Source organism: Neolamprologus multifasciatus, chromosome 20 (assembly GCF_963576455.1).
Source record: "Neolamprologus multifasciatus chromosome 20, fNeoMul1.2, whole genome shotgun sequence".
In the NCBI taxonomy this organism is placed as follows: Eukaryota; Metazoa; Chordata; class Actinopteri; order Cichliformes; family Cichlidae; genus Neolamprologus; species Neolamprologus multifasciatus.
In genome coordinates, this window is record NC_140458.1 from 33,977,730 (window position 1) to 33,997,521 (window position 19,792).

Genomic DNA, 19,792 nt, shown 5'->3' on the forward strand with positions numbered 1-19,792 from the left:
TCTGGATATGCTGTTGATGTGTAGCTAGCAGAGCTCGCTCGGTTTTAAAGAGCTAACCTGCTGCTGCAAGGCTGCTCAGCTCCGACGAAAGCCCAGCAAAGGAGGGGTCGCAGGGGGCGGGGCCACGGGAGCTTATTGTGTTGGCAGCGATTTGAAATATTAATGTGGACCCAGCCTACTTTCCAGGTATGCGTGTGGTCCACACCCACTGACTGAACAGGTAGCTACACTTGGCTAAAACTAATTTAGAGAGATGCTGGTGGCATTAACTTACCCTCACTGATATAAATGAGGTGCACAGAATGAGAATCATCTCTCCTAGACACCTTTAACGACACGGAATATGACCTTAATGAAAACTAGGTTTATTTCAGTTGTTTTAGATTGGTGTGCCTAATAAATTGTCAAACATTTTCTGACTATTGGGGTATTAATATCAGGGTCAATTGGGGTTTTTCTTGGCTCATAAGTGGTCACTGGGGTTCTGCACACATAAATACCCCTGGTCAGTATATAGTTAAGGTAAGGAGCATTTGTTAGGTTACATCACTGAAGTATGTGTATTTTGTTTTTTATATTTTTGGCCATTTTCCGAAACAAAATGTTTTTATTCTTGAGGAAATTGAACATCAAGCAAGTTGTTCCCCTATTATAGTTCTGGTGACAATTCTTTGATGGAAGGCTAAACAATACCATCATAGGCAAAAGTTTAATAAGTTTTAAACCTTTATTTCTGTCTGGACTAAATTATTATTATTAACAGATATATTCCAGCACACAAGGATACTACTTATATCACATACAGTTAGCCTCATAATCAGGCATAATGCTAAGTATTACTGATGTATTAATAATATTTATCTCATATTTTAGCTTATATGATAATGAATATCACTTTACAAAATAAAAGTGCTTTGCTTTGATTTAGAAATATGATATAACTTAAGTTTTATACTTTAAGCTTATATTATACACCTTTAAGTAAAATTGTACAGAAAAACCTTGTAGTGAAGTTGTTTTAGGCTTCAGTGGGGAGCAGGATTATACTCTTATCCTATGCTGAAGTTTAGCATACAGGCCTAAGGCTATGTCCTTATTTTCCTTACAAAATAAACTTAAGCCCTCTTTGAAGCATTGTCAACAGTGTCCTTTTTTCTTCATAAATGTCGCTTTTAGCCTTTTTACTCGTCTTATCAGTTTAAATGATTACAGGCTCATGTTGATGTGCCTTATGCACTCAGGCCGCTGCGCAATCCCATTGTCATGATCCAAAGTCCAACTATTGCAACAACATGCAGCAACTTCAACTACGGAAAGCACTGGAAAAGGATTTCTCTGGATAAGGATTTGAAATTATGGGCTCAGTAAGTAACCAACTCTTTTTTTAAAATACAATTTGGATGTATAAGAACAGCAAATATCTTCGATCGATCAGAAAAGATAGTTGCACTCTTTGTCAAAAATGGCATGTTTTGGATCACATAACGAGTTGAGTAAAACTAACAATACACAGCATGAGCTAAGATAAATCCTCTTATATAATATATTATTTAACCGGGGAAGTGGATAGCAGAGATTAAAAATCTGAGTGTCCTGGCAAAGACCAACAGACAGATCACAGAGGAGGGTGTAACACAGTATAGTTATGAAACGAAATAAATAAATAAAATGTTAGCAGGCGATGTAAGCGCATGGGATTAAAGATCAAAGCCAATAAATTATAAGCTGAACATTTCCATTTTAATTATTTGATTAAAGTATAATATAATTATAAAACACTGATGGAGGTTTGGAGGTATAACTAACACTTTTTGTTACTCTATTGCAGGTATGTATCAAGGATGACTAATATTCACCTGTACAGGAGGTAATCTACTGAGGCCTCATGGTAAAAAGTATCATTGTTGCCTACACCCTGTGGGCAGTAGGTGGGCCTTTGGGCCTTCACCATTTGTACTTAGGTAGAGACACCCATGCTCTGCTATGGATGATAACACTAGGAGGATTTGGATTTGGGTGGGTCAGGGAATTTATACGCATCCCTGCTTATGTTAGTGAGGCCAATCAAGAAGGAAATAAAGAGAGAAAAAGGCCTCCCACCTCAAACCCTCCTCCTGTGAGTCCTGTCAGATTTGCAGGACAGGTGTGTGTTGGAGTCTACTTTGGCACTGTGGCCATGATAGGACTGAACTCCCTCAGTTTCTTCTACTTGATTGTGTTGCCTTTATGTGTGGGTGCAGGGGTGCATCTGGTGTCCAATGTTGGCCAGCAGACATCCGATCTCCAAAAGACTTTGACTTCTTGTCTCGCAACCTCCCTGCTATTCTATGGCAGCACGTTATCTCCTCTTCCTATAAGCTTGGCTGCCAGTGTCACTGCTGTAAAGCACCGCACGTTCAAACCTCCACGGACACCTGGGAGCAAACAGAAATTAGGTGGGCTGGTTTCACCGATCTGAGATGATTGGACGATTTCACTATGCACGTCGATAATAATCATTCTGATTCAGTTTTAAGTGGCTTCCTGAAGTTAAATATTTTTTGTTCCAACCTCAGGTCCACGGCTTTATAGGATCGGTCTAGGTTGGCTGGCCTTCTCTGCCCCGCTGGCTTACTGTATTTTCCACAACACCACAGCCACCCTGTACTATCTGTCTGACTCTATAGCAGCACTGCTGGATATTTTCTGGTTCCTGCCTTGGCTCAGAAGTGTGTTGGAGTACCTTCTTTTAATGCCATATCGGATATTGTGTGCGCTTACTGGAGGAGGGTACTATGAAGATGCCTGGAGGAAGGTGCTAGAAATACTGCTCAAAGAATACACTGAGAGAGAAAAAGAGGCACTGAAGGTAAGAAATGCATGCTGTAAATAGGTCTACATTTTCTGCTTGCCATTTAGCCCGTTTCATCTGGATTTATTGTGTTTATGTTGCAGATATTGTCTCTGGGAGCAGAGGCCTCTCTTGAGGAGATATCCCGAAGTTATAGGGAGCTGGCCAAGAAGTGGCATCCAGACCACAACCCCAGCAAGGATGCTGAGGAAATATTTGTGAAGCTCCAGGAGGCTTATGAGGTCCTTCTGCGTTGGCACAGGCCCAATCGATTCAATTAGTTGCCTTTTGTTTATTAAGGGCTTGTTTGCTTTGTCATTATTTTTTATCGTTCATGAAAAAATAAATCAAGGGCACGCACAGACACTTGTACTTTGTGGTTTATAACACTTATCGACTGTGTGTTTCACAGCTGCCCAGTCCATTATTCAATCTGGACCAAGCAGCAGTTTGCTGCCACCTCCTGGGGCTAAAGATGAAGTGTAATTGTAAACCACCTGATAATAACAATTTTCACCTGCTTTTATTTTAATATCTGCTTGCTTTCTGTAAGACGCGTGTACATGTAGTGTTTATACACTGTATATTTACATATGTCATTTTTTTGTTTTTTATTAAACATTTGAGGATCACTCGGCGTATTGCATCAAGTATTTCACAAAATATATTCATGCGCAGCAGCAATTTGCTAAAATTGCACACATCTTGGGTATCTAAAAGCACACATTTCACCCTCATTATGACCACAACTCCGCAAAGAAGACATGCATCGATGAATTCGGCAATCACCGACTCAGGAGCTCTGTTGTACAATTATTTGGTCTGTATCCCAGCATGGGCCCGGAAGTTGTTTGGGATTCCGATTCCCAGGTAAAAAAAAAAAAAAAAAAAAAAAAAAAAAGAAAGAAAAAAAAAGAAAAAAATCCCGGAGATGCTGTCGCCGCCTGGGAAAACAAACAGCTATTCAGACAATTAAAAGGAAAACACCGATCGGTCGCCAGGTAAGGAAGAGGCTCGTGGACTCCGCTGCGGCTCTTGGTAAGACCATCCGTCGGTGTTAATTTGGAGGTACGGCATGTTTTTTAGTAGTTGGTAGGGTGAATGCCATTTGTCGTGTGGTCGGGTGCCATAGCAACGGCTCATGAGAAACATTGTATAGCCCAGGCCAGTTTTGACGTGCTCAGTGTTGGATGACAGCCGCGTTCATGCGGAGGATGTGGACAATCGCAACTCTTGCAACAAATTGCCGTTGTGTCTCGTTGTTGTCTCGACCGTCCGCGAGCCGATTGTTGTCAGAACTAAGCAAATCCAGCGAGCAGCTAAAACAAGTAGCTACCCTGCGTGTGGAGAGCCATGGCAGTTATTTGTAAATGCAGGAATATGTTTTATTGCACATAGTCGCTCGGGTTGGGGCAGGAAGGTTTGTCAAGCAAGGGGCGGCGATGGTGCGCGTCCCTTATTTTTTTCTGTTATTCTTTTTCTTTTATTTATTTTTTATTTTTTTAATCGCCGTGCCCTGGTGTGACTGGCGCGTCTCCCGGCTGCATCAGCGCCTGTTGCTCCCCATGCCAATGACAGGATATTAATTTTTTTTTTCCTGTGATGTGTTGTCTCCGCCCCCCTCCCTCCACGATCACTCCAAAGTCTCCTCTGTCCACTGCTGTCATCCATTTGAGCAAAAGGTGCAGCCTTGAACGTCTTGTGCTTTTGCTTATCTCGTCTTTGGAATTGTGTTCATCGTTAAAGCATCGCCTATTCTGCTCAATGACAGTGAGCACAGGCTACTGTATGTCTGAAGACGCTGTAACTCAGCAACGCCTGTGTAGTCTGGTCTTGGTGTAGTCTGCATACCTCACTTTATTTGCTGTGTAACAATCGTTTTATGGAGGCCTGGCATAGATTCAGCCTACTGCATCATCATCATCATCATCATCATAATAAAAATAATAAGTGCAACTTGATCCATCAATAAAACAATAATATTGTAACTATGCTGTATCTCATACATAATGTAATGTAATACAGCATAATGCAATATAACTTCAACATTGTAATGTAATATAATATACATACAGTGCACTGTTAGTATCAAATCAGGCACATAGTTTGTTGTGGTTGCACACTGGAATACCTCATAGTTAAAGCCGCGGCAGCTATCCTCTCTACTTCTGCAAGCTCTAACTCCTCCTTCAGCTCTCTTGGCCATAAATGTGGAGCCTCTCATAGTCATTTGCTTGGCGGAGAAGAATCGAAAGGATACAGACATCGTAGGGGAGACCTGAAGTTTACTATAATACTTTGTCATTTTTTTAAGTGAACTTATTAGAGAAAGCATACATTTATTTATTTATTTTTGAACCATATTCTTGAAGCAACAGGCTGTTGTGTAAAAGTACATTTTATATAATTATCCAAGGTGTGATACAGCATTTTTAATTTCAGTCTGTTTGATTCAGAAATTATAACTATGAATGGCAAACCATAGTATTTACAGTCTGCTTTTAAACTGTATTTCTGTAGGCATCTGGTGAGAGAATGAATGCTGATGACTGCAATGGACGCTCATACACACAAGGTAATTGTATATATAAAGGAAAAACTACTGTACGCTGGTGTGTGCTGTCTACAGACTTTCATGTTTACTTTAATAACGTGGGCATATTTGTATTTCAGGTAATGGAGGAGAATCATCAACAGAACAGGACTTTTATGGCGGGCTGCAGGGCCCTTCTGCGAGATCTCCAAACAGTCAGCAGTCCTCACCACACCGCTCCCTTAGTGGTTAGTTATCATTCTTTTGTTACATTGCAGCCATACGGTTGTATAGAATACCTTTTTCATATTACATAAGTAAGTAAATATATATCTCTTCCTCTCCTTCTCTCTTTACAAAGCAAACTCCATCAAGGTTGAATTGTGCAGTGATGACGAGTCATCGGGCGCTCCACAGCCAGAGAAGAAAGAGGCTGTGAGGATCGACGGCGGGAACAATGACCGGGGAGACCCCATGGAAGAAGCCACTGCAGAGTTCGCTGGGGCTGGAAGAGACCTAGCAAGCATATACAGTGAGATGGCCAGTCCAAATTCAGCTTCACCAGGACCTATCAGGTTGCCCAATGGGAAGCTCCAGTGTGAGGTGTGCGGGATGATCTGCATTGGACCTAACGTGCTGATGGTGCACAAGCGTAGCCACACAGGTAAGAAAAAAAAGAAGACCCCCCTCCTCCAGGCAGGCAGTTTTTAAATAAATGAAAGACAAGTATCAGTTGAGTGCAATGCCTAGTGGGATTTGCCTCTCACATCCTCTTTCCATCCATGTGTTCACAGGGGAGCGACCATTCCAGTGTAACCAGTGTGGAGCTTCCTTCACCCAGAAGGGAAACCTGTTGCGCCACATTAAATTGCATTCAGGAGAGAAGCCTTTCAAATGTCCCGTTTGCAATTACGCTTGCCGTCGGAGAGATGCACTGGCTGGACATCTGCGCACACATGCAGGTAAATGAGTGACCTCCCAGACAGCAAGATTGTCAAGTGCTACACTCACATCACATATGGACAGTTTGGAATCTACATACATAATCTGGCCAGACAACTCTGGTGGATAGTATGGAGAACAGCCAGAATCAGCTGAGAACTCTGGGCTTTTATAGCCATACAACAGCACCTAACACATCATATACAGTCCATGGGGAGATTTTTTCACAAATGTGCTTGTTTAGTTATTGTTGCTGCAAAGTAATACGATTCCATAGCGTGAACACGTGCAATGTGAGACACCGAGGTAAGCAGTAAAAGTGGAGCTCTATTAGAAAGGTCCATTTCCCCCTTCTTTCTATCTCAGAGGAAATAGGTCTTTATGAGAGTTTTCTGTAAAACACATGACAGAATATGACATTTAACAGTATCAAAACAGGAAATCCTGCTGGTGCTCTTGAACAGATATTCACAGGTGTTCAAGTACAGTCTTGTTACAGTAGGTCTTGGTCGCTCTCCTCAGGTCTCAAAAGGTTCATTTTCAAAGAAAAGATGATTACAAACTGGATTTCAGTGAATTGACGTCAGTCTTTCCGACAGCTTACTAGGGTGGAACCTTGCGGTAAAGGTTTAGGCGTTTTTTTCTGTCAAGTAACATAGGTCAGTGTCAGGAATTGCTAGTCAGGGGGGAAATCCAAACCTTTTTTTCATTCAAAAAAATTCCCCCAACTATAAATAAATAAACAACAATTAGTCCTATATTTATTCAACAAGTTCCACCAGCTATGGCAACTTATTAGCTATTCTAGATGAAATCAATATAATGTTTTTTTCTTTGAATTACAGTTCCTTCTCCGACGGTGGGAAAACCTTTCAAGTGCAGCTACTGTAGCCGCAGCTACAAGCAACAAAGCACACTGGAGGAACATCTGGAGCGCTGCCATACTTATCAAAAGAGTCTGGACCAAAAGGCGGCTGTCAACACGCAGACAGCACAGGGTAATTATGGCATATAACATAAAACTCACTATTGTTACATAAAACGAACTCATTTCTGGCTTCATGCATATTGTAAATGCCAGCTTACACATAATTTGGCAATAAATTAATGTTTGACTGATGTTTTCTGCTTGTAGGTGAAGAGTCAGTAAATATGGGGACAGCTATTAAACCTTCACTCCAGCCAACCAATGACAAAATCCAGTTTGTGGATCGACTGGCTATAAGCATCACGAAACGTAAGAGGTCAACGCCACAGAAGTTTTTGGGTGAGTTTTTTTTGAGTGAAGTAGAAATATATTAGTAAGCCTTTTCTTATTCTGTTGGATATCTTTGTTATGTTTCTACAGTACAAGTGACATGTATTTTTAGCTTCATAAGAGCTAAGCAGTTTTACATCCTTGTGCCAAATGGAGACACTGGGATTCAGTTGTGCCAAGACAGCTGGTCAAATATTTTTTTTAACAATTTGGGGGACGCTTTGCTTCAACCGATATTTCTTCTTTTCATAGGCGAAAAGCACATGCACCTTGACCCACCCGAAGCACCTTACGAATTGTCGTCTGGCTCTGAAAAAGAGGGCGACCTCATGACTTCACAGTCTGTTGGCGACTCAACTGTGCTGGCCGGTTCACAGCTACACTGTGCCAGGGCTAAAGGTGAGAACCACGAGTCGCCTGCTCTGTCTCGGCTCCATCCCACCTTCCTGTCTGAGCTCCGCACAGTCATGGGTTCCATCGGCAGCAACGTGACCCCTCATGGCCCTCGGGCCCATGGCGGAGGTGGGCTGGCACCAATGTCTCTCGGCCTGGCTGTGCGGGAGGCAGGCGAAGGCCGCGACGACCAGCCGACAGCACACAGCCACACCACCTCACCCAACGGCTGCCCCGACTCCACAGACACAGAGAGCACAGCAGAAGAGCAGAGCACAAGGGCCGCTGCCCCGACAAGTACCTCCAACAACCACCACCTCCACTACCAAACCTCAGCACTGCCCCGCAGCCATCCCACTTCCAGCCCCAGCCAGGCCAAAGACTTGGACCCAGAGTGGGAGAGAGCGTGTCCTGTGCCCCCCACCATAGTAAAGAGGAGCCCTGCCTCACCCATTTCTTCCAGGGACACTGTGCAGGTGTTAGACCGGGATGGCAGGCAGGTGCGCTCCTTCCACTGTCGGCATTGCCGCATCCTCTTTCTGGACCATGTCATGTTTACCATCCACATGGGCTGCCACGGCTTCCGCCAGCCATTCGAGTGCAACATCTGTGGCCACCGCAGCCAGGACCGCTACGAGTTCTCATCTCACATCAGCCGCGGAGAGCACCAGGTGGGCTGAGGAGAGGGGACGCTGGCAGGATGAGGAGAGGTGACTGCTGCTCTATAAAGTTGTTGGCTCACGTTTGTTCTGCACCAGATCAGTTGCTTTAAATCCTGTGTGATTTTATTGTAAGAGAATTTATTGTACCAAGGCAGACGCGAGTGAAGAAACTTAGTACTGCACCAGTCAAAGTTTAGCAGAGACAAATTACGATTGATTGCACTCCCATATCAAATCATACTGCAAAACCCCTGGTTTTGCTTTAAAAGTGCCTTCTTTGGGGATTTCCTCTTAAGTGAAAAAAAAAATTAGGGGGGGTCTGGTGCTCAAAAATCTTGACTAGCCATCTTTTCCTAAGTGATTTTAAGTAGTTAGCACTTTTAGGAGATGTGGTTAAGAAAAACACGGCATGTACATTTTAAGAAATATATTGCTTAGCGTGCACTAAGAGCTTCATTTTTGTTGCTGCGGAGGGTATTTTGTGAATTGTGTCAGGTACGCTTAATATGCACTGAGAGCTTTGTGCCTCTATGTTCAGGAGGAGCTTTGGTCACAGACAAAGCACAGAAAGGGATTGCCTTAACTCCTACAGCGGTGCGCTGCTGTAGGAATACATATTGTTTACAGCATGGTTTTAACAGTTTGTGGAGTCGACTCAAAGGAAAATCGAAGACGAAATGAACTCAAAAATGGGAGTTCAGGGCTGAATTATAGCTAAAAAGTAGTTGGCTTTGGATTTTAAAGTGAGCCTTAGAAGACTGGTGCAGATCAGACCATGAGCCATGCAGTGTACATTAAGAGCCCGACTGAGATAGCCCAGGGTGCTGTACCTATACAGGATTGCACTTTTAGGTTCCCTGCTTATATATGAACATCTTTGCTGAAGCACTTGATGGCTTTTACAATTTTTTTTTCTTGATTGTTCGACTGCACTGATGAATCGCATATTACTCACAACAACTGGTCCTCTAATTTGCAACGCCAGTATATTTCTAACGAAGCCGGCCTTCTACAGAGTCCTACAGCGGTCTGCACTCAAGTTTGCTGCATTGTGTGACTGATAATTAAATATCAGTTCAACTAAAACCATCCTTTTGTGGTTTAAAGCTGAGATTTTAGACAGTTTCCATAATATAAGTGAGTTAATAAATTATTTAAAAAATAATTAACAACGAATCACTTTGGATATGTTCAGTTGTCACTTGTGCTTATCTATTTAGTGTTGTTTGTTTCAGCCTTGGTGTATTTAATCAGCTATATTCCAAAACTTCTCCAGCATATTCCTCAAGTCCATGAAATGTTACCTCCTGCTTCTTTATAGCACCCAAATACCTTATTGCTACAGTATGGTGAGTTATCTGACAATGTTAATATTGGGAACATGAATGAGACCAAACTCAGTATTCTTACTTGTTATTGTGGGTTTGCTGCTTCATAGTTTTAACTTGATTTCCTTTAATAGCAAGCAAAATGTACTTGAAACTGTTTGAGAAAAAAAAGTAAATCTAAAAATGCACTTGGTTTGATAAGTAGAGAAACGTGTGTGTGCGTGTGAATGGAATATAGCATGTGTGCTTGTCATTTTCTGCTTTTATCTAAATTGTGAATTATTTTTGAAATGTGAAGTAATTTCAAGAAGTGGAAGTGAGGCATGGGTTTTTGTCTCCTTGTGTGGACTCAATGTTATACAATATTTTGTGAATGATGTAACATGACAAAACACTTTACCTCAAAGTTCAAGATGTACAACTGCCTCATTATTTAAAAAAAAAAAAAAGTCATGTTGCTTTCAAAGATGTTCTTGCAGTTACAAATGCGCGCCCCTCGATATTCTAAAAAACTTTTTACTGTCAATAAAGTTACATTTATTGTAAATGGGATTTTTACATTCTTTTTTCCTCTCATGAATATCTTCTTTTAATCTTGAACAATAATGTTACAATACAGGTTTGAACTACCAAATGACAAAGATACACGTTATCCTTTCTAGTGGCGAGTTTAATATTTTATCTATGACAGCCGTGTTCTTTTCGATACAAATCAAATTCAGATCAGACATATACGATACATTTAACGAATATGTACAGTGTAGTTTTAATACAATTTAACTCGACATGATTTACATATGTTTGTATTAACCAGTTTAAATGTTAATCTGAGGCGTATTTTCATCATTTGAGTGAATCGCAATGGTGAAATGTTGCTTTCCAGAATTGTTTGATGCAATTAGATTGTAATGTGAATTCTTTAAATCATTATTTCTAACAGGTGTTTGTGTGGGAGGCTAATTTAACTAATTTAACTACGTCAATGTTGTTTTGCAAAACTTCTGAGCTTTATCTAAATGCCTTCATTCTTCAAAGACATTCCAATGTCTGAGTTTGGATGTTGTAGATCTTAAATATTTCCAATCGCTTAACAGATCCAGAGGTTAAATATGGTGTCTGCTCTACCTGGGCTGAAAACTAGATGCCCTATAATGGGCTATGTTGAGACAGCGAGTTTGGGTTGTTTAAACGCATTTCTCACATCGCACTAAATTTTATCACATGCTTCTAAATAAATAAATTAAAAGCCAGCTTTTGAAGTGTTTCGTGGTGTCACGTTTGAGCAAAAGCTAGGAGACTAGAACTGAGCAGCTGAAGTATGCAACACAAAACAAAAAAAACATTTTTATCAGTGACTGACAGGATATGGCTTTATAGATTTATCCAAGGATGCAATAATTATTTCTATAACGCTCATAGACAGCCACAGAGTGTTTTTCAGAGAAATAATCAAATAAAAAGAAGATGATGGGAGATGAAAGAAAAAACAAAAGAACATGGAATAAATAAACAAACTGCTCTAATTTAAAGCAAAAAAAAAGATATGCATTATAAATAACAGTGGATTTACAACAAATATGGGAATGAAAAGGCAGAAATGTAATATGCATTAAGCAGAACTGGTACAAACGGGTTACAAGTACATTGTACTCGAGTAAACAGACACATCTTAAGCTGACTTTTAAAAAAAGTCTCATTTTTGGTGAACGTCGTTGCTCTGAAGGTCAGGTGCCGTGGCCTCAGACGACAATTCAGACACACTGATCAAGAGAAACTGTAGAATTATTCATTTAACAATTATACTGAAATATGTGTCATACCTGCCTTTTCGTATTTTAATATACTCAGCAAGTTTTTAAATTTTAGGCATTTTTAGACGTATTAGCCTAATGGTAATATTTTATTGGTCTACTATTGGCAGGGAATCTGATCATTTAGCTTGACCAAATGACTGATGAAAATGACAGAATATACAATATGACATCTTGCAAGAAGCCACGAGCTCTGATGAAGAGTGTTAACATTCAAAATTTGGGAAAAAGGACAAATCAGTCTGTTCGGATTGTAAAGAACCATCAATTTTAATCAGCATCAAACACGAGCATCACTTGTGGTGTTACAAAAACATGTGGATAGAAAGAACAGTAATTTATTTATATAATTATAATTGTAATGTTTTATTAGTTTAGCAGCACAGGAGGTGCATTATATTGTACATTACTCAAACACGTGTTTTTAATATTACTACATGACACAAAAAGTTGAATATTTTAGATTTAAAATCCAACACATGGCACTTTTTTCACTTTTTTTTCTGCCTTCATAGGGTAAGCAGTGTATTTTTTGTTTAAAGCACACCTGCAGCAGGTTTAAGTAGGGATAACCTTAAACATCACTGCTCTCTCCTCATGTGACCTTTGCGCCCATATCACAGCTCTTTGCTTTTCCTGTTTCAGGTTAGTTTTAACCTTTTCTGTCCTTTGCAGAAGGAAAATCTCTTTTGGCTGCTTGCACATACAAATTCCAGGTGCAACTGAAACAGTATTTTTACTTAAATAAAAGCCAAAGTCGACACTATAACTATACAAATAATAACATGACACAAACAATCAGTATGTGTGTTAAAAATGTTTAAGTGCAAAGGATTAAATAATCCCGTAGTTAATGTTTTGTATAGATGTTTTTCTGTAAACTAATGTTAAAAGTAATAAACAAGATTTGAACTTATTGTTGGTAAGTTATCTTTTAACTTAAATAGATTATGCTCTGATGTGTACTGATTAAGTTATATGAGTTAATATAAGTTATTATTTTATATAAAAACTGCGAAGCTCTCTATATACTGAGGGATATTGCTATAAAAGCAGAACAACAAAAAAAGGCAAATGTCATTGCACCCATAAACTCTCTGATGAAGGCAGTTGTTATGTTGAAGAAGAGTGCAGAGTGTCATTATTGGAGTTTTTGTCACTTTAACCCTTCAAAACCACTTCTTAGTTCTCCTCTCATTAGTTTTGTAATCTTCAGCTTTTAAATGGAAAAGACAAATACTACATCATCATGTCCACTAACCAAGCGCAGTATTTTGAATGCTTTAAAAATGGTTTTGATTTCATCAAAAATGCTTCCGTGCATCAGTGCACAAGCTCTTTATGGAAAATTACCTGAAAAACATCATATATCTGTGGTGTGCAGCACAATTCTGAGAAAACAGTCTGCTTACAATACTTGAGCGAGTACTCTGCCTTATAGTGAATTTACAAAGAAATGCCACCTGTCTTCAACAGGAAGTTTTCAGTCAGCACTGTCATTTGATTCTCTATTATGGTTATTTATCACGTTTTTACCCACCTTACACACTTCCAGTAAATCACCACAGCTGTCTATTTTCATTATTTATATAATATATATAATTCAGACACATAATTAATCTGTGTTAACATTACGATGACTAATTAATTAATTAATTAATATAAATGTGACTATTAATTAGTCTAACCTTTATTTTTGTTATTTTTATTGTTATTGTTTGACAGTGCAGCTGAATATGAATTATTATCTAGCTAAACATCTCTGCTTTATAAAACTGAGCTGATCTCAGAGTGAGCTCATTTTGGAGATACCTTGCAGACAGTTTGTGTTAACTATCTGCAAAAAACGTGATCTACTTGGGACATTTTGTCTTTTAAAGCTGCTTCCAGGAAGGTTACTAGCTTACCTTAGCATAGCCGGCTAGTGCAGACTGTAGCAGTTCTCCAAGGAGAAGGAGCTTCGGGCAATAAATTAACAACCCCTCTTTTAATAGATATGAATGTTTTACAGCTAAATAAGTCATCCTACTGATTTATTTACGTTTTCAATTGCCTGTTTTAGCCTGCTCTTTTCACAGTCATCAAGACATTTTGGATACTGTTCTGTTAACTAATAGCTAACTTCATTGTGGTTAAGTTGGTTAGCACTATAGAGACAGTCCTGTCTCCTGAATGAAATCACCTCCTTCTGAATGTCTGTAAGATGAAGGAGATGGTGGTTGACTCCCTGGAGGAAAACTGTGAATAAGCCCATTAAAAACATGGCTGGTGAGGTGGAAACAGTGGACAGCTACAGGTGTTTGGGAGTTCACTGAATGACAACGTGGACTGGAGGACCAGCCGTGATGCTGTGTACAAGAAGAGGATGACCAGACTCTATTTTCTGGGGAGGCTCAATGCGTGAAACAAGATACTGGAGATCTTCCACCAGTCTGTGGTAGTGAGTATTTCACTGCTGTCTGCTGTGGGCGCAGCATCAGTGCCAGAGATGCCAGCAGATGAAAAAACTAATCAACAAGACTGGAATCAGAATCTGGGGGTGTTTGAGTCAGCGAGAGACAGGAGGTCACTGAACAAACTGCTCTCCATCACACCACACCCACTCCATTCCACATTACTGAGGCAGCAGCTTACTCTCTCTCAGATTTATGTTTGCTGGCTGCCATTAAGAATTCTTCAGAGAACCACCTGTTCTCTGTGAAGCTGTACAACAGGTTGCGACAGGTGAACACACCTTTCTGTATCAAACCTTCCTGGTTCTCTTTCTGGGATGTATAAAGTACATATTATTTATGATGACCATTTGCACTACAAATCCAAGCATTCATTGCTAAATTGATCACTGTTGTATATAAAATTCTGAGCTACCTCACACTGTAGTCTTATTTTTATTGTAGACTATCCAATTTATACTAAAATTAATTTTAGGATAAATTAAATATCTTTCTATCTATCTATGCAGAAGAGCATCTCAATGCAAAAGTAGATGGGCTACAGCAGCAGAAGACCACACTATGTGCCTCTCATGTCAGCTAAGAACAGGAAACTGAGACTACAATTCACACGGACCCGCCAAAATTGGACGGTAGAAGATTAGAAAAATCTTGATGAGCCTTGTTGGTGCTGACTACGTCCATCCCTTTATGGCCACACTGTACCCACCTTCTAATTGCTGCTTCAAGTAGGATAAGATGTTAAAGTTCAAATCATCTCACTGCACTCAAATACGCTTTAGAGTCACCAGATCTACGTTCAATAGCGCAATTTTGGGATGTGATGGAACAGGAGATCGCCAACATGGATGTGCAGGAAATCTCTGTCATCATGTCAACGACAGCTTCATTGACATGATGCTATCAAGTCAACATGGGCAAAAATGCCTTTAGTTATCCACTGTTGAATCTATGCTGTGAAAATCTAAGGTAGTTCTAAAGGTTAACGGGGGTCCAACCTGGTACCAGCAAGTTTAAGTGTCAGGCGAATTATATTATCAGAATATTATCAAGTTAATTGAACAAACCAAATTAAAGCTTGTAATTTGGAAATGTCGTCACTAGATGGCAGCGTTTATCAATTTCCAGGTCAGCACAGCTCATTGATGCTTACATGATTAGAATGGCTTTTGTTCCTTAAGGGTACTTACTGTCTTAAAGCATTCGTCATAACAGATGACCTATGTATACACAGCACTAAAAAAAAGACATGTTATTCTTAGCTTTCTCACGTTGTGCCTCAGTGCAGAGGTTCGTTTCAAAGACTAGTTCAGACATGTATTCTAACCCAGGATGTGCTCAGCCGTCACATTTGACATCTGTGCATTCACGCTGAACAAATCATAGGAAAACCATCAAGTTTGTTTTCTTTTATTTCGTCACAATCAGAGAGCGTCCAATCCACAGAACCACCTCAGAGACACGATAGGTCAAGAGTACTGGTTCAGTTTCTTCAGGCGGATATGTTTATCTTCCTTTATGTGCCTTTAACATTTATTTTCCAAGGTCTCCATGGAAGTACACTTCCACAGATTTAAACATAGGCTAGTGTGTAGGGAAAACAGCAATTCACCTGACTTGCAGGTTTTCACAAGTCATCCATCTTCTAAAAAGTGAATCAAGCTGCTGTCAAACAAAGCTGTTTCTCTCCCAGAAGATTTATGATCAGAATCATCTGTTTGCAAGAAAGATGGGTAGCTGGTAGCCCATCAAAATCAGAATCATTATTCCATCAAGCTAACACACCCATTTGTGTTCGAAAAGATCCAGACGCCAGAAAACATTGCGACTAGCGCCAAGTAAAGCAAAAGTGTCTTCCCACATGCTTGCTGTTTAGAGAAGCTCCTCACTGCAGCTGTACCCTCAACAAGCGACACGATACATGTGGTATTAATTAATGCTCTTATTGTGCCATTTCACTTATGCTAAGAATGTGTTTATGGAGCAGATGAGTGTCGAGCAAGGTCACATTCAGGTGTTCTCAGGGTGTAATTATTCTTTCGATATTCAAGACGGCGTTGTTGGTTCAGGGCCTTTTCATGCCAAACGATGACATTTAAAGCTCAATTATCTTCATTTAAATTTGCACCTTGGGTATTGCATGTCACGAAGATGTCTCTAAACCAACACGTTACAATCAGCAATAAAATGACATGCATTTAAAAGCCCCCGAGGACCTTTTCAGAGTGTAAAAAGTATTGAAAGGTTGCTGGCACATTTTGTAGGATAGCTGTGGCTCTGGAAGTGATTAGGCCTCAAAGGTTGGGTGAATATATTGCAGAGAGACAGAAGCGGGTGGGAGTAGTATCTTGTGTGTGTTTTAAGTGTGACACGATGAGAGAATGTGTGTGTTTGTTTCGAGTGAGCAAGAGAAGGAGACTGGGGCGGTTCTCTTATGCAAGCAGTTTTCAGTATGAATGTAGATTGGAAGATGTGTGGCTCCTGTGGTTGGCTGTCCCCTGTGTCACTGCCTTTAAAAAACACTTGCCAAGAGAAATGTCTTCTTTACAGGCTTTGGCTGCCAGATGCTGGGGATAATGGATAGGACTGCAGAGGGAAAGATGGAGAGGTGCGCTCAGCCAGCCACACAAACACCAAAAGTGCACGCATACACGTAACACAAACACGTGCACGCTAGCAGACTTTGTGGGCAGCGGTCCCCTGTAGCGCTGAAGTAAGCTGTGAATAATTCATCTTCAAGTCACTGTACGACTGCCACACATGCATTCTGTTACACACGGGGGAAGTGTTAGGCCTAGTAAGGCATGTCATACCAAGTAGTAAGTGAATGAGCATGCAGATTGGGCACGCTTTCCGAACCCAGAGGTGCCACGTTTTGTTGACGTGGGTAAAACACAATGGCAAGGAATAGCTGTGTGTGTTTATGTCTCTGTATGTAGCTGTGAATGAACACATGGGGCGCCAATGTGTGAATGTCAACGTGTGTCTGTGAGCGGGATAGCCGGTGACACAGGAATGTGTCATAGTTCCTGCAAGCCACCCAGCTCCTAAACTGCAGCAAATAAACATTCCTCTGCTGCTGTGTCAGTGCCGGAGCGCTCGCCCACTGTCGCTGTAAAACACAGCTCGGAATTAAAACCAAAAGCAGGGCCCTTCTTCTTTTTGTCCCCGAGAGTATTACTAGAACAGAGATAATTAGCACATGCCGTCAAAAATGTCTCAGTGTTGTTTATTGTTTCGAATGAGGCCATGCTGGGCCTCAGACAATGGCCTGCAGACAATAAAACGAGCTGACTCATCTGGTTAAGTGAAGAGCAGTAAATTACTCCATCCGTGCTCGATCAGATCTCGCACTTAGGCAAGTCAAAGAAATCCAGCAGCGGACAGTTGATCACTGGCTTGTCTGTTTGATTTAACCCAATGTGTGCTTCATCCACGCTGACAGGTGAAATTATGCGCAGGCTCATGTTGTGTCACATGGATTCCACCACAGTTTGTGCTCATGTTTCATGTGGATCTCGGAGCTGAAATGTTGCTGCGCTGTACCCGTACATTGTCAGATGTCTGTAAACAAATTCGACTGTTGGTTGTCCTTTCCCAAAGTCTTTCCCTATCATTACGCCTCTGTTTACGGGAGCTCTTACAGTGTTTGCTAGCATATTGTCTCCCCTGGAGTACGGCGCGGTTTAAAGTCGCACTCTGACGCACAGTTTTCCATCTGAAACGCTTAATTTCAGCGGGACGCAGTCTGACATGGCGCTTTATCTGTTTGTTGTCACATATCTGGCTTTGCCAGGTTAACCATTCACAGATGTGTAACGAGAGAGTTTTACTTTTTCTTGTTCCATAATGGGTCTCAGAATCATTTCAAATGGTACCTAAAGCTGGACGTCAGTGGTTTAGATGAACTTAGGGACACTTTTTTGGTGTTTAGTTAGAGGTGATGTTCCACGGTGTTGAGGTTTTCGTCTCAGGAGTTTTGAGGTTTTGCAAAGAATTTAATATCAACAAAAAATGGGCCAGCAGAGAAAAAGCCATCAAGCCAAGACAATCCAGAGGCCCTGCAGTGTGCGTATGCGTGTGAGCGTGTTGATAGCTCAAAATATATTATCACCCCAAGCACATTCATTCATGTGTGTTCACATGCAGGAGGCTGCAATTGAAAACATTTTTATACACGTGTGAAGAGCGCTGGCCTATTAAACACACACAGACCCCAATACACTTTTATACACACACACATATATGTGTGTGTGTATAAATATATATATATATACATGCTGCACAGTTATATCCCTCCCACCTTAACTGAAGGGCTAGTTCTCCAGCTCAGTCCATAGGGGCACTGAGCCTGACCACAGACATCATACTGATTGCTCACCATGGTCGAGTGGTCTGTCCACATTCCCACCCTGATTCACTATGTGCACAAAACCCAACAACGGAAAACAGTGGTTTGAGAGTGTCTCAAAGTTTGCGGACAGCAGCGAGCGTTCGCCGTGTCTCTCCTAAATCAGTCCTCTTCTCATGCCTTCCACTGGCCCACCGCACACCCCAGAAACATGGGAACAAGCGAACGCAGGCTCAAAGCGATGTTTTGGAACCGAAGCGCACAAACAGGACGCTCGAGCTTGTATTTTTGCTGGGGTGAATCTAACCTTCCCTCCTCTCCTGTGTGACAGGTTGTGGAAGGCCAGAAGATGATGAAGTGATGGAGATGTTAGGAGGCCACAGCCATTGTGATGCTGGGTGGCTGTTACTCCGGAGCTGCCATCTGGCGAAAAGGTCAGTTGCTAGGGGATGATTCTTCTCCTGGACCGTGTCTGCCTCCCAGCTGCCATCCACACACCCACACACGCGCACACACTGGCTCGACTGTGTGCACAAACTTAACACATGCGCACACACACTCTTATATTTTAGCACTTCCTAGAATCCTGAATTGAATCTGAGTAAATTTGACCCACTACACTGACCGCTATTAATCCACTTGGTAGTTTTCTGCAAGTCTGAATTCTTTATTTAATATCCGAGTGACGAAGCTGTAATTGCACATTTGTTACATAATACCCCTGTGGTCGCCTAATGGCACCAAACTCAATTCTTCTGATTATTACACAAGCTTGATATGGGTGTCCCTATAATAACAATGCCCCGAATTAATTTAAAATTGACCCATAATTGAATGCTGGGATTACAATGAGATGGAGCGAGCACAGAAATCAAATCGCTACTGCGTGCCAGACTCATGCCACACCGCACTGTCAATCACGAGCACTGTAAACAGCCTTTCATTCAGTGCCGTGGCCCACCCCAATTATAAATTATTTATCATGCTGCCTTCGAATTAACAGCCAACTCCACCCAACAGGCCAAACATTTTTCCTAGCTGTAGCAGGAATTTTAATATGAAGCTGCTGTGCCTTCAGTGTGCCATGTTTCTTGCATGCTTGCTGGATTTGTGCACGTGTTCTCGTGGCTGTCAGGTCAGTTGCAGTTTTAATTCTCGTTGTCGAGTTACATAATTAGCAAAATTGCCCCATTGACCTTCACCCTTTAGCCTGCTGCGGCCTGTTATGATA

The 19,792-nt window shown here is 41.1% G+C and overlaps 3 protein-coding genes across 8 annotated transcripts in view; all 3 read left to right on the forward strand.

The window, feature by feature from the left end:
* Positions 1 to 91: 91 nt before the first annotated feature.
* ikzf4 (IKAROS family zinc finger 4) lies at positions 92 to 11,486 on the forward strand. Of its 6 annotated transcripts, none has more exons than XM_085145645.1 (8): positions 92 to 186; positions 5,351 to 5,405; positions 5,504 to 5,611; positions 5,725 to 6,027; positions 6,158 to 6,325; positions 7,151 to 7,303; positions 7,441 to 7,572; positions 7,816 to 11,486. In XM_085145645.1, exons 1-8 carry the CDS (start codon positions 163 to 165, stop codon positions 8,634 to 8,636), a joined length of 1,764 nt encoding a protein of 587 aa, XP_085001771.1. In that variant the 5' UTR covers positions 92 to 162; the 3' UTR covers positions 8,637 to 11,486. The 6 variants fall into 6 exon arrangements, with proteins under 6 accessions (XP_085001771.1, XP_085001773.1, XP_085001772.1 ...); XM_085145647.1 differs by lacking the exon at positions 92 to 186 and adding an exon at positions 3,718 to 3,898; XM_085145646.1 differs by lacking the exon at positions 92 to 186 and adding an exon at positions 3,718 to 3,868.
* dnajc22 (DnaJ (Hsp40) homolog, subfamily C, member 22) lies at positions 1,021 to 3,696 on the forward strand. Its single transcript, XM_085145658.1, has 4 exons — positions 1,021 to 1,364; positions 1,829 to 2,435; positions 2,556 to 2,848; positions 2,935 to 3,696. Exons 2-4 carry the CDS (start codon positions 1,886 to 1,888, stop codon positions 3,109 to 3,111), a joined length of 1,020 nt encoding a protein of 339 aa, XP_085001784.1. The 5' UTR covers positions 1,021 to 1,364; positions 1,829 to 1,885; the 3' UTR covers positions 3,112 to 3,696.
* wnt10b (wingless-type MMTV integration site family, member 10b) overlaps positions 8,559 to 19,792 on the forward strand; it is a 24,783-nt gene continuing 13,549 nt past the window's right edge. Inside the window, exons 1-2 of the mRNA XM_085145656.1 lie at positions 8,559 to 8,666; positions 18,893 to 18,995. Coding sequence (XP_085001782.1) covers positions 8,657 to 8,666; positions 18,893 to 18,995 — 113 coding nt within the window. The 5' untranslated portion in view covers positions 8,559 to 8,656. The remainder of the gene's footprint in view (positions 8,667 to 18,892; positions 18,996 to 19,792) is intronic.

Coding starts and splice junctions, on each gene's coding strand:
- dnajc22 (XM_085145658.1), top strand. CDS start 1,886: ATGGTAAAAAGTATCATTGTTGCCTACACCCTGTGGGCAGTAGGTGGG. Junction 2,436..2,555: donor TGGGAGCAAACAGAAATTAG/GTGGGCTGGTTT, acceptor TTCCAACCTCAG/GTCCACGGCTTTATAGGATC. Junction 2,849..2,934: donor GAGAAAAAGAGGCACTGAAG/GTAAGAAATGCA, acceptor TTTATGTTGCAG/ATATTGTCTCTGGGAGCAGA.
- ikzf4 (XM_085145645.1), top strand. CDS start 163: ATGTGGACCCAGCCTACTTTCCAG. Junction 187..5,350: donor GGACCCAGCCTACTTTCCAG/GTATGCGTGTGG, acceptor GTATTTCTGTAG/GCATCTGGTGAGAGAATGAA. Junction 7,304..7,440: donor CAACACGCAGACAGCACAGG/GTAATTATGGCA, acceptor TTCTGCTTGTAG/GTGAAGAGTCAGTAAATATG.